The 12,228-nt window shown below is 41.3% G+C and overlaps 1 protein-coding gene across 4 annotated transcripts in view; it reads left to right on the top strand.

Annotated features, from left to right (window-relative positions):
- LOC111228935 (voltage-gated potassium channel subunit beta-1-like) overlaps nt 1-11,924 on the top strand; it is a 43,332-nt gene extending 31,408 nt beyond the window's left edge. For all 4 annotated transcript variants that reach the window (XM_022755051.1, XM_022755048.1, XM_022755050.1 and 1 more), the window contains 8 exons: nt 955-998; nt 4,272-4,358; nt 9,115-9,200; nt 9,672-9,792; nt 9,876-9,970; nt 10,123-10,243; nt 10,390-10,478; nt 10,587-11,924. In XM_022755051.1, coding sequence (XP_022610772.1) covers nt 955-998; nt 4,272-4,358; nt 9,115-9,200; nt 9,672-9,792; nt 9,876-9,970; nt 10,123-10,243; nt 10,390-10,478; nt 10,587-10,676 — 733 coding nt within the window. In that variant the 3' untranslated portion in view covers nt 10,677-11,924. The remainder of the gene's footprint in view (nt 1-954; nt 999-4,271; nt 4,359-9,114; nt 9,201-9,671; nt 9,793-9,875; nt 9,971-10,122; nt 10,244-10,389; nt 10,479-10,586) is intronic.
- The last annotated feature ends 304 nt before the right edge of the window (nt 11,925-12,228 follow it).

The raw sequence follows: 12,228 nt of genomic DNA, 5'->3' as shown, positions 1-12,228 counted from the left end.
GTGTTTCTGTTTTTTTACGGCCCACAACTTTAATCTTTTGGTTTACTCTCACTGCTCTTATCGGCGTCATTTAAAAAGAACTGGCAGCTGTTCTCAGCAAAACAGCTCTGATAAACCCAATGTGCACCACATGCTCAGAACTACATGTCAGACAGACGACAGTAGTGACTAGATAGCGAGCATTTAGCAGCTATTTCCCTGAGGATGTGGTGGAGACCAAAAGAAAATTGCTGTTTTTACAAATTAATACATTCACATGGAAGAGGTTTTTATGTTGTAGATGGTCTTGGTGGTGCTACAACAAACTACAATACAATGAAGACCCATACTAGAAATAATGCATGTTTTAGATAGTGAAATATTTAGCAATGCATTATATTATCTGCATGCTAGACTGTAAAAAGTAGTGTAGTACAAAAATGTAGTGAAAATGGAATTCATCAAGCTAAGTAGGCTAAAGGTATGTGTACATAATACAGTACTTAAGTAAATGTATTTTGCTATGTTTCATCTTGGCATGTAAAAGCTATGACTGGACAACTTTTGGATGATAGTACATCTATATGTATCCAGGATACATGATCATTTTAAACCAGTTTCACTACTTTATTTCCTTTGAATTATACAGTAGCTCCAGTTTTTGCAAATATGTATTTCCACCTGCAAAAATCATAAAAAATGTGCTAACTGGGAAGCCACAGGCACAACATTAGTAATCAGTGTAAGCCGTGTGTTTGGCCATTTGCACAGACACACTGCACAGTTTATTCTATAGGAATGGGCACACGGCGGAGCGTTGAGTGGGTGTAATTCTCTTCAGCGATGTTTGGTACTTTGTTATGCAGGCTCTTGTTTGGCATCTCTAATGATGCGCTTCAAATCATGAGAGTTGTGTGTATGTGCAGGAATGTGTCTTGACACCCGTCACATGCACTTCTTTCCCTCCTGTTGCAGAGCAGAGACGGAGCGAGGCCTCAACCGAAAACACATCATCGAAGGTAACAAGTCGATTTCCTCTCCTCCGCTTTGTCCTTCACACCACCCCATACACTTGAAGCCCCGCTGCTCCCCTCTAATCTCCCTCTTTTATCTCTTTTCCTCTGCCCTCTCTCCTCCTGTCTGTGTCTCCCCTCTCCTCTTTGATTTTGCTCAGCATGTGCAAGCTGAATTTGAAAGCTGTATTTGCCAGTGGCACATCAAACCTTGACAGATGTTTTGGCTGTTCACTTTGTAATACATTTGCAGGTGTCTTTCTAAGAAACTGTTGCGTCTTATAGTGGTACAACCTCTGAAGTATCCCTTGATCCTCTTTCCTATTTTTAGTCCTTTTTTATAAGAGTTACGGCCTTGCTCATGCTTATAGCCTTGGCCCGATCCACCGCACTTCCCAAACAACTTGCCATCCGGTCCACAGCGCAGTGCTCCTCCTGCAGTGACTCAGCTCTCACACGTTATTAACATTCACTGCAGCCTCTGCAACGCCGCCCCCACCCCCCACCCCACCCCAAACAAGAGAAGGGGAATACACTCAGAGAGGGCTGGAGGAGAGGGAAGGAGAAAGAGAAAGTAGGAGGAGGGGAAGGAATGGTGGCATTGCTTATTAGCTAAACTGAGTTTGCCTGTCCAGATGATAGGTAGCATCTGTGAGAGAAAGGTGCAGTGTCCCTGTCACCACTGGTGTGGCACACGTCACCGCAGGCTAATCAGTTGGCTGTGAAACATCTGCTGACACTATCTTCCTTACTACTTGTTAGAGGGGTCACCATAGGACAACCAATGAATCATTTGATTGGTTAAGTGACATCTAGGTTCGATGGGGTGTCAAAACTTAATGATCTATAGCAGAGATCAGCGCTGATGAACTCTGAGGTGCAACAAAGTGTCAAAATCTCTCTAGCACCCAGCAAGAGTTCAACGTTTTCCCCTCACAGGACAAAGAAGTTCCTCGATAATTTCAGCGTTCCAAAGAGACTTTTGCGGAACACATAATCAAATGCATTATTCATGCAGACGCCAGTAGAATAGCTTTGTTGTTCAACGTCTTTTCTGAGTTCCAAAAATAGACTCCCTTCACCGCCAGTAAACTCTAAGCTAATCCACGAGACAGCGGAAAACTGCTCATGATGACAGAGCAGGCTCAGATTAAGATCCTTGTAATGGGTGTTTCTGGGATTGTGGGAGTGCAGATGACAGAATAAGGAAGAAGTGGTTCTACCGGTGGTGGGGAGAGCTGAACTCTCAACTGGGATTAGCGGGCGATGAAGAAGCCTCTGGCACTAATCTACCACGCACACTCACACATACTCAAGAGTGCGAGAGTGTCTTTTGCCTTGTCTCTCTATTACTCTACTTTGAGACGATCTCCTGTGTTCGCTTTTCATCTTTCATCTGGCCTTCTCTGCGTGTGAATGGGGACTGATCAGCTCTCAATACTTTGTTGCCATGTCTGATCCTCTCCTCAATATAGAGTGTTACAGAAAAGTCCGACCTTTATTCTGATCCATCATCTTTCTCATTATCCTCTCGGCTTTGAGTTATTCGGTTCCTCTAGCAGCTGTCAAAACAGCATTCATTTATGTAACAGGGATAAAGAATTGCACAGGTGTGGTGCTTTTTTTTTTCTACATAGATCTTCTCACCAGGAGAATGTGGTGTGAACTCAGCTTGACAGTGATTTATCCTGAAATTAGTCCTAAATTATCTGTTTGACCATTGGAAAATCTCATTGCGAATCAAATTGAAAAAGATGGTGTTGTACCTGTGTAAAAGGGGACAAAGTGTTTTTGACAGTAGCGTAGAATTTAAAATGAAAATATTAATAAGACAGTTCTGTTACTTTCAATAAACAAGTATTGCTTTAATTAAAACATAATGAAACAAAGCAGGTGTGTCCATAATTTAAGATGCATAAATCTTACTACTTTTGGCTTTATGGTCCTGAAATGTGCTGCTGTGAAAATATGAGAAATTTTCAAGTGTATTTAATCACATACGGTAAACGGTGACTGAATTCCAATAAGATGTTCAGTTTATGCTCTTATTCATGTGTGCTCACTGTCATGACTTCACTGAGACATTCTAGTGGGCTGGAGTCGTAATTAATGTTATTACTTACACTTGTGCTTTTCCTACTCCAGCAAGTTAAAATATGTGGTGTGAAAATGGGCTATTAACAAAAGCTGCCTCGCCTTATTGAACCATGTACTCCAGCCTAGTAACGGCTTTCCCTTTGGCTGGCTATGAAGCCAATAGGAATTCGGCAATTAAACTGAAAAACTGAAGAAAAAAGAGAGAGACAAATAGAGATTCAGATTAATCTGCATAATTCTGAGTAGAATAGCAGCTGTTCAGAATCATCAGACACAGATGTTTTTATTCCTCTCAAACAAGCAACCAGTCATTTCTTATTACATTAAATGGTTAGAAACAATTCAGCATGATCTTCCAGTTGATGATGGGACATTAGATTAGAATTTGAGGTGATAAAGACTGCATTTCTCTTACGAACAATATATTGGAAAATCGAACATGAAGGACACGGAAATCAGACTGAATATGAGGACTCAGATTCACGTGCGCGCTCCATCAAAAGACGTGGAAGGCCAGTTTCAGCTTGCGGACCTTGAATCACATGTGGTCAACTGTCACTTTGCCATGTTTATGAACATGCTGACTTTAAATCCCTTCAGGATTCAATTCACCCTATTTTTCCTTTTACATGACGCCGTGGTTTAAGTGAAAAAATAAAGCTAGCACTTTTGAATACCTCACTTTTGTAAACTGTTTCGAGCGTCACCATGAGTTGAGCATGCTGCGAACGATCTAGTTTTTGTATAAAGCTGTTCCTGTAGCTTGTCCACACGGCACTGTCGGCTAATTAGCAAAAATAAATGGAGGCAGTTGCACGTACGAGGTGATTATTACTCCTCTCTGTAGATCCAGGCCAGTATGTCTGCATGTCCAAAGTTATCAAGGGATAAGACTTCTCACTTGCTAGCATGTCTGAATGATACTGTAATAAGTCTCCTTGGTCCTGTGGTATTAGCAGTATGCCAGAGTGGAGGATGATACTCCTGGCTTATGTGGGCTATGTTAAGTTTTGGCAAATCATCTTAATGGAAATGTTTATTGATGTGTTTATACTATGGATGGTGATATATACATATTTTCCAGCACAATATATGTGTATATGTACATATAGTCATGATTTCTATTGACTGATTCTTTAACTTAATCTACATCTCTCAACTTCTTTTATGCTCTCTCTTCAGGTTTAAAGGGCTCCCTCCAGAGGATGCAACTTGAGTATGTGGATGTGGTTTTTGCCAACCGGCCAGACAGCAACACTCCCATGGAGGGTGAGTGAGCGCAGGCCAGATACCGGAGGGGCTGGTGGAGGGTTAGGGCAGGGACAATTCATGTTGTTCTGTAACATGAGAAGGTGAGAAATACTGACAAGACCGCTGCCCTCATCAGCCTGGCGACCTTTGCCTTTGACCAAAGGGGTTTGTCACTGTGGTAAAGTGTGTGTGTGTCTCACACGCACACATGCACATTTCAAGTACAATCTTGCCACATTTCTTGTCCTCTATTTTAGACTACCAGTCTCCCTCTCTTTCTCTCTGTCTCTGTGGGATCGCTAGTCTCCGCAGGGTCTCTGAGCTGCACCCGCTCGCAGCCCTCCCTGTTCTTCAGAAGCAGGATTATCTGGCCCCCCTCAGGGGAAGCTGGTGTATTTTTGGGCTGGTCTCACTAGATACAAGTCCTACTGTGCGCTCTGTTCCTTCAACACTGTAGTGCTGCCTTTCCCACACATCTACCTTATGTCACCATTTATTCCTTTCACACATTTCCAGCTTCTTCCTCAATTACTCCCTGGTGGAGTGGCCACTACAGATACTCAGGCCCCTCTTCTGTCCTTCCACACAAACCCTCATCCACAGGTAGTATCTCACTGAAAGGCTGGAGTCCCATTGGTCTCACTAAAATATTTTCCAGTCTTTCCCCTTTGCCCCTCATGCTTCCTCCCCTGTGAGCCAGCACAGTGTGGGAGGCCAATCTGTCATACTTATCATTCCAGCGGCCTTGCTGTCACTGGTGGTACTGATGAGTGGCAGACAGACCCTACGGCCTGCTCCATCAAACCTTCTTGTGAGCTGTCTGTGCAGACAACTATTGACAACTGATGTCGAGAAATCTAATCTGATCGACAGATTGATTGATCAAGACACTGACAGGGTAATAGAAACTGAACAGAGAGACATGTCCGATTGAAAACAGAACAAGATCAATATAAATATAGATAGGCTGAATGTGTTGTGCTTTCAGCAGCTCTGCAACACAGTGGGCCCATTAATCAGTGTAAAACATTGTGCATGCTTGCTTCATCCTTCATTACTGTGGAGCAATGCCACTGTCATAAATCATTGCGTAGAGGGTCAGTCACTCTTAACAACTTCAAGGAGTGGGACTGCATGCACTGACAGACACACAAAACTGTGTATCCTCGTGCATAAGCACTGTAATTGTTTCCTAAATAGCTTCTCTTGGGAATGGAGGAGCAGTGCTAACATGCAAAAAAAAAGTGAGACCTCTTCATCTCTGTGGGCATTTGCAGTACGTAGGACTCGTTATGCACATGCCTAAGGTATTGATTCACACACCCACGTGTTCCTGAAGCTTAAACAGGATTAACAACATCAATAACACGCACAAAAAAGCACTCAAGTTCCAAATGTGTTATCGAAACGAGAACGTTGAGCAGACTAACAGGTGTGCCTCATGCATTTGTGCAGAATTTGCATTTGTATTTTGTTTTTGTTGTGACTTTAACTGCTTCCGACTTTGTGTGAGACAACTTGTGTCCCCTTGAGGACAAAAAAAGTGATGTCATTGCTGCAGAGTCTGTCTTTGTTACCATCACTGCTTTCTTTCTCCCATCCACTCTTCCTTCTCTGTGCCCCCCCAACCCCCACCCACCTACTTGTTTTCTTGAGTTGCCTTGTGCGTAAGTGTGTGTGTGTGTCTGTTTTTTTGGCGTGTACTCAGTCTAATAGCAGGAACAGGCCCAAGTTGTGTCACTAATATCCAACTTCCTCCTTCCTTGCCTGGCTCTGGCTCCCCTTTCATTTCCCCTGCTGCTCTTTACTATTGCAGCTGTCGCTTATAGTGATGACACTATAAAGAAGTTTTCCTTGAAGGGGTTGAAGGCCAGTCTGGCTTTTCATCTAACATGTCGCCAAATAGTGTAGTAAAGTACTCACTTTATAGCAAATATGATGAGACTGTGCCTAAAGGAGAAGCATCTGTGCTGTTGTAAATTTGCTGTTTTTAATAGGCATGCTGTAGCCTGCAGAGTCACAGCACAATGTTTCTACCCAGTCATTCAGCATAATTTTTTATTTGACAGAGCAATATCAAGCAAATTGAATCCATTCAGTCGAGTGAATTTGAAAATCCCCCAGACAGAGTGAAGAAAGAAAAGGATAGGCAGAGGGAAAGAGCAGACATGGCATCAATAAATAGACTTTGCAATAATCCATCCAACCAAGGGGTTTTCACTGGAGATCAAATGAAATGGGACTGCCACAGGATATAGAACACAAACCACAGCCATCCACTCATGACATTCCTTCAAATTCCATGGTATCACCTCTGTCCTCACATGTTAAGCACAATGAGCGCAGCATGCAGGATGATCTCACGCACTTGGTACTTCAGTACTTGTCTTCATTTGGGCTGCACAATTGAAACCGTCTTTCCCATGATCATAGGACAAAGACGGGGCCTCATGAGCCACTGAAAATCTCCCCTGATGTGACATATTGATCATCACAGTATGTGTATGCATGAGAAGGATAAACATTAGCTTCAAAATGAGTACCAGCTCCCAGTAAAGCAGCACTCACAAAGCTACCTAAACCTCCACATAGACATCTTTGCAGACAAATATGGATATCAGTGTGTGTTGTTTGCTTTTTTCCACTTCTCTTGCTGCACTCTGCAGAAGGGCGCTGTGATGCCTGCCGGCTGAAGTTGACCAAATTTTCCAGACTCAGTTGTGTATTGCTGTGAGAAGGCTCAAGGATGGGCTGATATTGGCCAGCAGCCAGGCAGTTGGCAAATTTGCAATAGTGAGCCTCATGCATTGAATACACACATTTTACAGAATTTTACCCACATTTCATGCATGTGCTCACATGAAAACAGAACACAGATAGTTTACTAGCTGTGACAATATACAGTATTTGACTAAACAATGTGGTCATGTTTCAGCATCTTCAGGGAAGCATGCAACATGACTAAGACTTCTTTGTATGTGCCAATAAATAGTAAACCTTACAGAGAGTTACAGGAAAACACTTATAAACACTCATGTCTGTATTCTAAATATGATGCCAGAAGCTGGTTAGCTTAGCATAGCATAAGGACTTGAAGCTTGGAACACAACAGTGAGCCTTTACGTTAGCTAGTACGCTAGTAGGTCAATTTTATTAGCTTTGGACAGAGCCAGGCTAGCTGTTTCCCCTGTTTCAGGCCCATAAGCTAACTTGCTAATACTTGTAGCTACACATTTCCTGTTAGATATGAGAGTGGTAGGGAATTCTCATCTATATTGTACAGCTATCTCATTATAAAACAGTACATGTTGCACAAACATGCACACGTTGCCATGTGCATGCGCCCACAACTTCACCCACATCATTACCCTACTTGAAAAGTTGCTGTGGGTTTTTATGAGTGGGGTGTTGATGGTGTTCGATGGTTATCACAGCCGCGCGCTACGCTCGGTGCGCCGTCTGTTGTTGGAGTTGGTGACTCACTACGGCCTTGTGGAAAGAGACTTTATGTTAAGACTAGCATGGATGTAGCTGTGAATCAACTTGTGATCTTTCTCTCCCGGCATTGAGGTGGATTATTCATATATTCACAAACTCCTGTGAACTGTGTATGCCTCTAAGGTTCCTACTTGGTTCACAGTTTTTCCCACTGTCCTTACATCCCTGCAAATCCCTCACTCCCTCCCTCCCTTTCAGAGCAGATGTACTGTTATTCCTCTACCCTCCCACCTGCTTCACCCACACGCACACTTGCTCTCTGTCTCTCACTGAGCTACATTTTAGTCCAGAGAGAGAGAACTACTGATGAAAAGGAATCACTCTTTTTTTAATCACACTCTGCTGTAGTCTCATCTTGTCACCCTCATTTTCACTCTCCCCGCTTCATATTTTGCACCCAGAATTTGCATTGTGCAAATGAAGCAGATGTTTCATTAATGTACTTTAAGCACAAATTACAAGCTGAAGCAAGCAATTACAGATTAAAGCAATCACATAAATTACTTTATCACCTTGTTGTTGTTTTCTTCTGTAATTAAAAAGTTTGTGCACAACCATCGACACACATTCAAAATAATTGTAAAATAATTGCTGTAGCCTATTTCCTCCTCCTGTTGGAGATGTCTTTGGTTAAAAACTCCTTTGAGAAAGAAGTTCACAGTAGTTTTATGAAACACAATATAGCTTATCCACTATTCCACCCACTGTTACTTCCCTGCTGCATCCTAATGCACAAATGCACAAACCATTAAAGACCACTGTGGCTGATTTCAGCCCCTTCAGTGGTAAATTACTATGGTTTGTTCGACTACATGAGCAACATTCTGCCAAGGTTGGCTGAGTCTTTTCATTTAACCCCTGCAGCATTTGGCCACATTAATTAGTTTGACCCTGGTAAACAATTTCTGCATATGAGTTTAAATGGAGGTGAGCCTTTGTCACAGTCAGGCTGAGTACATTCCAAGGATCTGGGTTGTTTTTACTTTCCTGAAGGTAGCCATTTTAATAAAGCCTTGTTTTTTAAGTTCCCAAAGTTGTCTTTCAATTTTTGTCAAAAATTTCCTTTTACTCTCTGATGATCTAAATCTCTTGTAAAGTATTTTTGTGACTATAACGTCAAAATAAGATTCTACAATTCAAACTTAATGTCAGTAGAGTTTTAAAAATTGTCCTCCTGTATGTTATATAAAAGTTGAAATTGTGGCGCCATCCGCTGTTCAATTATTGACAATGTATCTGCTCTGTGATATTGATGATGATACTATCATTTTTACAGAGATAGTGAGAGCGATGACACATGTGATCAACCAGGGGATGGCCATGTACTGGGGGACGTCACGGTGGTCTGCCATGGAGATCATGGTGAGTAATGGAAAAATCTTTGTTCATCTCGTCACAAACAACATGAGATAAAGACTCACTTTGCTATTGATATTAATATTTATTCATTTTTGTCTATTCCTTTGTCGATCACATTGTTGGAACATTTTTTAATACCATTAAACAGATATGTGCTGTCTAAGTTACCACTACAAAGCAAATACAAAGTCAGACATTTTCCTGAATGATTTCAGAATATAGGAAAATGCATCTTCTGTTTATCATGATATCCATTTTGCCCTCACTACTGAAGCTATCACAACTGTAAAAGACATGTTCTTTATAGTGTAGAAGGAGACAGTGAACAATACTTTAACAATAATTGCTATACGTAAGAAGTGAGTAAAAAAAAAGAAGAAAATCTTTGAGCATAAAGGTCAGTGTTTACGTCTGTTTCCTAATCTCTTAAACATGTCTCCCCTTTCTTTTGATTCCCTCTTCACATTCAATCAGGAGGCATACTCTGTGGCCAGGCAGTTTAATCTAATTCCACCTGTATGTGAGCAGGCTGAGTATCATTTCTTCCAGAGGGAGAAAGTGGAAACTCAGCTGCCAGAGCTGTACCATAAGATAGGTAAGTGTTTTCTTTTTTGAAAAGGATTTAGGGCTGTGAGAGATTTTGTATCCTATTGCTCAGTGGTCATTTTTCTATCCCAGGTGTGGGTGTGGTCTCTTGGTCCCCTCTGGCCTGTGGAATCATCACTGGAAAGTATGAGAACGGCGTCCCAGAATCCTCCAGGGCCTCAATGAAGGTACAAAATGAATTTCATCAGACCATCTGTCTAGTGCCATATGTTCAAACTCTGTCACTCATATATCCAGCTACCACAACCACATAACATACGTTGTTTTCACCTGATTCTGAGGTATAATTCTAATTCTTCCACTTTTACTGTCCCTCTAGCCATACCAGTGGTTGAGGGAGAAAATAATGAGTGAAGATGGGAGAAAACAACAAGCAAAGCTAAAGGAACTGGCTCATATCTCTGAGAAGCTTGGATGTACTTTGCCACAGCTAGCCATAGGTAAGGGACAACATAAACAACCTATTACCCTCAACTTTTAATTCATGTGCAAAGCAAACAAAGAATTCAGTGATTCTCTACCTACTGTCTGATGCCATGATACCACAATAGCTACTTTAAAAACTACTCCTACCCCTGATCTTTAGCCTGGTGCCTGAGGAACGAGGGAGTGAGCTCAGTACTGCTGGGATCCTCCAATCCGAGTCAGCTAACAGAGAATCTGGGAGCCATTCAGGTATAAAGACCATTTCCGAGGCCTGAGTAATACCAAATAATCGTGTCCTTACGTGGTCTGGTCAAACAGCACTGATTATGACGTCTTCCTTTGTTTTGTGCACTACAGGTAATTCCAAAGATGACAGCAGGCATTGCCTCAGAGGTTGATCATATTCTGGGAAATCGTCCGCACAGTAAAAGGGACTACCACCATTAGAATGAACCCGCCTCCCCTTTTAGTGAACTATGCTCCAAAAGCTTATCAAAGCTCACTTTTCACAGCCATGGCACCATAAATGCGTGCCCAACTTTGCTCCTGTGCGCGTATGACTGTGTGTGTGACTGTGTAAAGTGTTCTGCTTGGCTCCTTGTCTGTATGAAGATCAACCGGTACTCATTATTGTGAAGTGAGTTACTTGACAAAGCATGCATGCTTTAGCTATAGCAGCCAGCCACTGGACTCAGTCTGAACAACAGTTAATGGATCCAGCAAGATGATTTCTGGAGTGAAAGCCTCCTACACTCTAACAAACTGTGCAAAAGTTGCTGAACCACAAATTCAAAGAAGCAAAAGATTACATTATTATGAAATAAATCTTGCTCAAATTACTTCTGTAAGCATGGGTGTTGATGAATTCAGTAAAGAAAACTTTAGAGGCACTTACTGCTGAAAAAAGCATCACATAAGTTCATGGCAGTGCAGTAAGTACACAATAAAAAGATGATCTGTATCAAAATGTACCCAATGTTCTAGAAATCTACCTTACTAGATGTTTGTGATGTAAAAGACAAAAAACAAAACAATAATGACGTGTGTAATTGGGCCTGGTCTAGGCAGACTGGATGATATGCTAACATTACAGGTGGAGCTGACCTGTCAACGTGATGAATCGTTTCAGTATTGGATGAACTGAAATTCTGCTCACAATGTTGTTGCTTATACCAAGAGAGCTAAATTAAGCTAAAATATGTTTCAAAAATCTGTACTGACTGTTATATATTTTCCTTATTAAGCAGCTATGTCAGAATGAGCTTTTCATCTGTGTGTTTTTTTTTTTCACTCATGCAAAAGTACAGCGTAGTGTGCTCTCCTCTTGTGCCCCTTCAACCACTTTTAATTTGGACCGTCAGTGATGATGATGTCTGATTCATTTGATTTCCGTCTATGTTGTGGCTAAAAGGTTTGTCTTGTCACAGTTGATCCTCTCAAGGGGGAGCTTGTGGATTTAACAAACAAAGCCATGTAGCTAATGAAGGGACTCAGTAGAAAAAAAAACACACACACAAACCATATGGACCCCTGCAGCCATTGCACCTGGAACACATTGAATTCTTACCCAACTTCTCCCAGATGCCAGTTTTACATAATGAGATTATCTTTGTTATGTTCTGTCTGTTCAAACGTGTTTTGGTGTTGTTCATTTTATCTGTACATACAAATAAAGAGCTTATAATTCTCATGTGATATGTTTTAAAATTCTATAGTAATTTTTTATTAATGCTATGGATGCCTTCTTTTTTTTAACCCAGTAAAATAAATTAAATTATATAGCCTAGCTAAGGTAGACTTATTGTTTGCTGAGTTAGACTGTAAACCCCAGTAAAAGAAAAAAAAAAAGTCTGTGACTTTTTAAACATTTTGGGGTAGTTACTGTTGTTTGGTGTTGGGGTTCGACCATGTTTTGCTGTTTCTTAATAAAATAATGCGTGAGTTATTTATTTGACATGTGAAAAATGCTTACATTTGAGACATTTTACTTATTTATTTT

Source organism: Seriola dumerili, unplaced genomic scaffold (genome assembly GCF_002260705.1).
Source record: "Seriola dumerili isolate Sdu_G_001 unplaced genomic scaffold, Sdu_1.0 BDQW01000226.1, whole genome shotgun sequence".
Lineage (NCBI taxonomy): Eukaryota > Metazoa > Chordata > Actinopteri > Carangiformes > Carangidae > Seriola > Seriola dumerili.
Note: the sequence above shows the minus strand (reverse complement) of the source record. Positions and strands in the feature narration are given on the sequence as shown.